Here is a 2,224-nt window from a genome sequence, read left to right as displayed (position 1 = left end):
TTAGACCACCAGAATTAAATCTGTCGAATATATTAAAAATAAAAATTATAATAAAATTAGTAACATGGTAAGCAGTTAGTTGGTTTTAAAAAAAGAAAAAATATATAATTTTTTTTGCAATGGTTACCTTTGTGCAAGTGGAAATATCCATGGATTGGGTGATTCTGGAGCGACACAAGACAAACGATATCATACCCAATTTTGCAACAACAATGCACATCCTCCCATGGACATTACATCAGGTTTCATTGCAAGACATAATTCTCTATACAATGTAGCTAAAACGGCTGAACCTTAGTTATATCGGGATGCTTTATGTAAATCTCCTAATAGTGAAAGATATTTTAAATGTACACGGTTGTTGGATTTGTCAGACATTAATAACCCTCCGATCATACGTAGGATGTATGCTCGATAAGATGTTTTTTTTTCTAATACAGATGCATCTTCACAAACATCGTCAAACGTATCCTTGAGCCACTTTAATTTAATAGAACTACCTTTTGTTGCTTCTTGAGGTGGGATAACTCCTAAGTAATCTTGACAAATTTCTTTAACGTTCACATAACTTGAACCGCTAACAGGAAAACCAGAAACATTTAATCCTAAAATGTAGTATACATCTTCCAGAGTTATTGTGCGCTCACCTACTGGAAGATGAAATGTGTGAGTTTCTAGTCTCCATCTCTCAACCATAGCAATAATCATGCCAACATTTAGTTTATAATTTCCGAGTTTTATCACTTCACCGAAGCCAACCTCTTGCAAATATAGTAATATGGCTTCATTTGGTTTTTTTATTGATGTTACCGTGACATTTCAGTTTATCCTTTAAGGGTGACTTAAATTAACAATATATAAAATAACAAAATAAAATAAGTAATGAGATTGAAAACATTATAAATAAAATAAAATAAAATAAAAGATGAGAACGACATTAATGAAGTCCCAACAGTAGATGAAACTCTTCAAGTTGGAATGAAGTTTCATAACAAAGATGAATGCGTACATGCAATCAAACATTACCATCTAAAACAATCACTGAATTTTGTGGTACAAAAATCAGATTTAGAAAGGCATGTTATTTATTTTTCAAATTCAAATTGTTTGTTTAGATGCAGAGCTTCAAAACGCAAAAAGAGTGAATTATGGGTAATTGGTAAATTGAACGTGTCTCATACATGCACAAATTATGCATTGTCACAAGATCATAAGAAACTCGATTCTAACATGATATGTACAAGCATAATGCATGTTGTGAAAGTGGATCCTTCAATCAAAGTGAAGATCATTATTGTTGAGATTCAAGTTTTACACAACTACACAGTTACTTATAGAAAGGCCTGGGAAAAAAATAAAGCAATTGAACAAATTTATGGCAATTGGGAAAAGTCTTACAATCAACTTCCAGAATGGTTGTTGGTTATGCAAACATTTGCTCTAGGAACCAAAATTGAAATTGAAAACATCACAACTTATCATGAGAATAGTTTGATAAATGGGATAAGGATCTTTCATAGACTATTTTAGGTTTTTGTTCCGTGCATATCTGAGTTTAAATTATGCAAACCGATAGTACAAGTTGACGAGACTTGGTTATACGACAAGTACAAAGGAACTATATTGGTAGTAGTTGCACAAGATGGGAACGACAATGTAATTCCTATTGTTTATGCTCTTATGGAAGGGAGACAAAAGAAGATTGGAGTTTCTTTTTGAGAAATTTGAGAAAATACGTCACTCCACAACCCAACATTTGTATGATTTCAGATAGACACGAATCTATTAAGAGTGCTTATAATAATCCGAATAATGGGTGGCAAGATCCTCCGTCAAAGCATATGTTCTGCCGGCATATTTCACAAAATTTTACAAGGGAATTTAAAGGACAATGCTTTGAAGAAAAAAGTTATTTCTATGGGTAATAATTTCATTCTTAATTTTTATAATTAGTATAATTTTTAATAACTTCATTCCTAAATTATATAATTAGTGTAATCATATTTTGTCTACTATTTCAATACAGGTTACTCGATAAATGAGCCTACATATCGATACTACCGTAGAGAAATCGGCATAGTAAACCCGAAGGCTTTGAAATGGTTAGACAACATACCTCGACAAGATTGGATTCAAGCATTCGATGGAGGTAGTCGTTGGGGTCAGATGACAACCGTAACATCCCTCTTTAGCATAAATAATTTGTAGTAATTTTTATGTTTTA

The 2,224-nt window shown here is 32.1% G+C and overlaps 1 protein-coding gene across 1 annotated transcript; it reads left to right on the top strand.

Moving 5' to 3' along the window:
• Positions 1 to 1,248: 1,248 nt before the first annotated feature.
• LOC140919810 (uncharacterized) lies at positions 1,249 to 1,719 on the top strand. Its single transcript, XM_073366459.1, has 2 exons — positions 1,249 to 1,489; positions 1,577 to 1,719. The coding sequence occupies exons 1-2, from the start codon at positions 1,249 to 1,251 to the stop codon at positions 1,717 to 1,719; spliced, it is 384 nt and encodes a 127-aa protein (XP_073222560.1).
• The last annotated feature ends 505 nt before the right edge of the window (positions 1,720 to 2,224 follow it).

Source organism: Cicer arietinum, chromosome 3, assembly GCF_000331145.2.
Source record: "Cicer arietinum cultivar CDC Frontier isolate Library 1 chromosome 3, Cicar.CDCFrontier_v2.0, whole genome shotgun sequence".
Classification (NCBI taxonomy): domain Eukaryota; kingdom Viridiplantae; phylum Streptophyta; class Magnoliopsida; order Fabales; family Fabaceae; genus Cicer; species Cicer arietinum.
The sequence above is the reverse complement of the archived record's forward strand: the minus strand, read 5'-3'. Positions and strand labels throughout refer to the sequence as shown.

Coding starts and splice junctions, on each gene's coding strand:
- LOC140919810 (XM_073366459.1), top strand. CDS start 1,249: ATGCATGTTGTGAAAGTGGATCCTTCAATCAAAGTGAAGATCATTATT. Junction 1,490..1,576: donor CACAACTTATCATGAGAATA/GTTTGATAAATG, acceptor GCAAACCGATAG/TACAAGTTGACGAGACTTGG.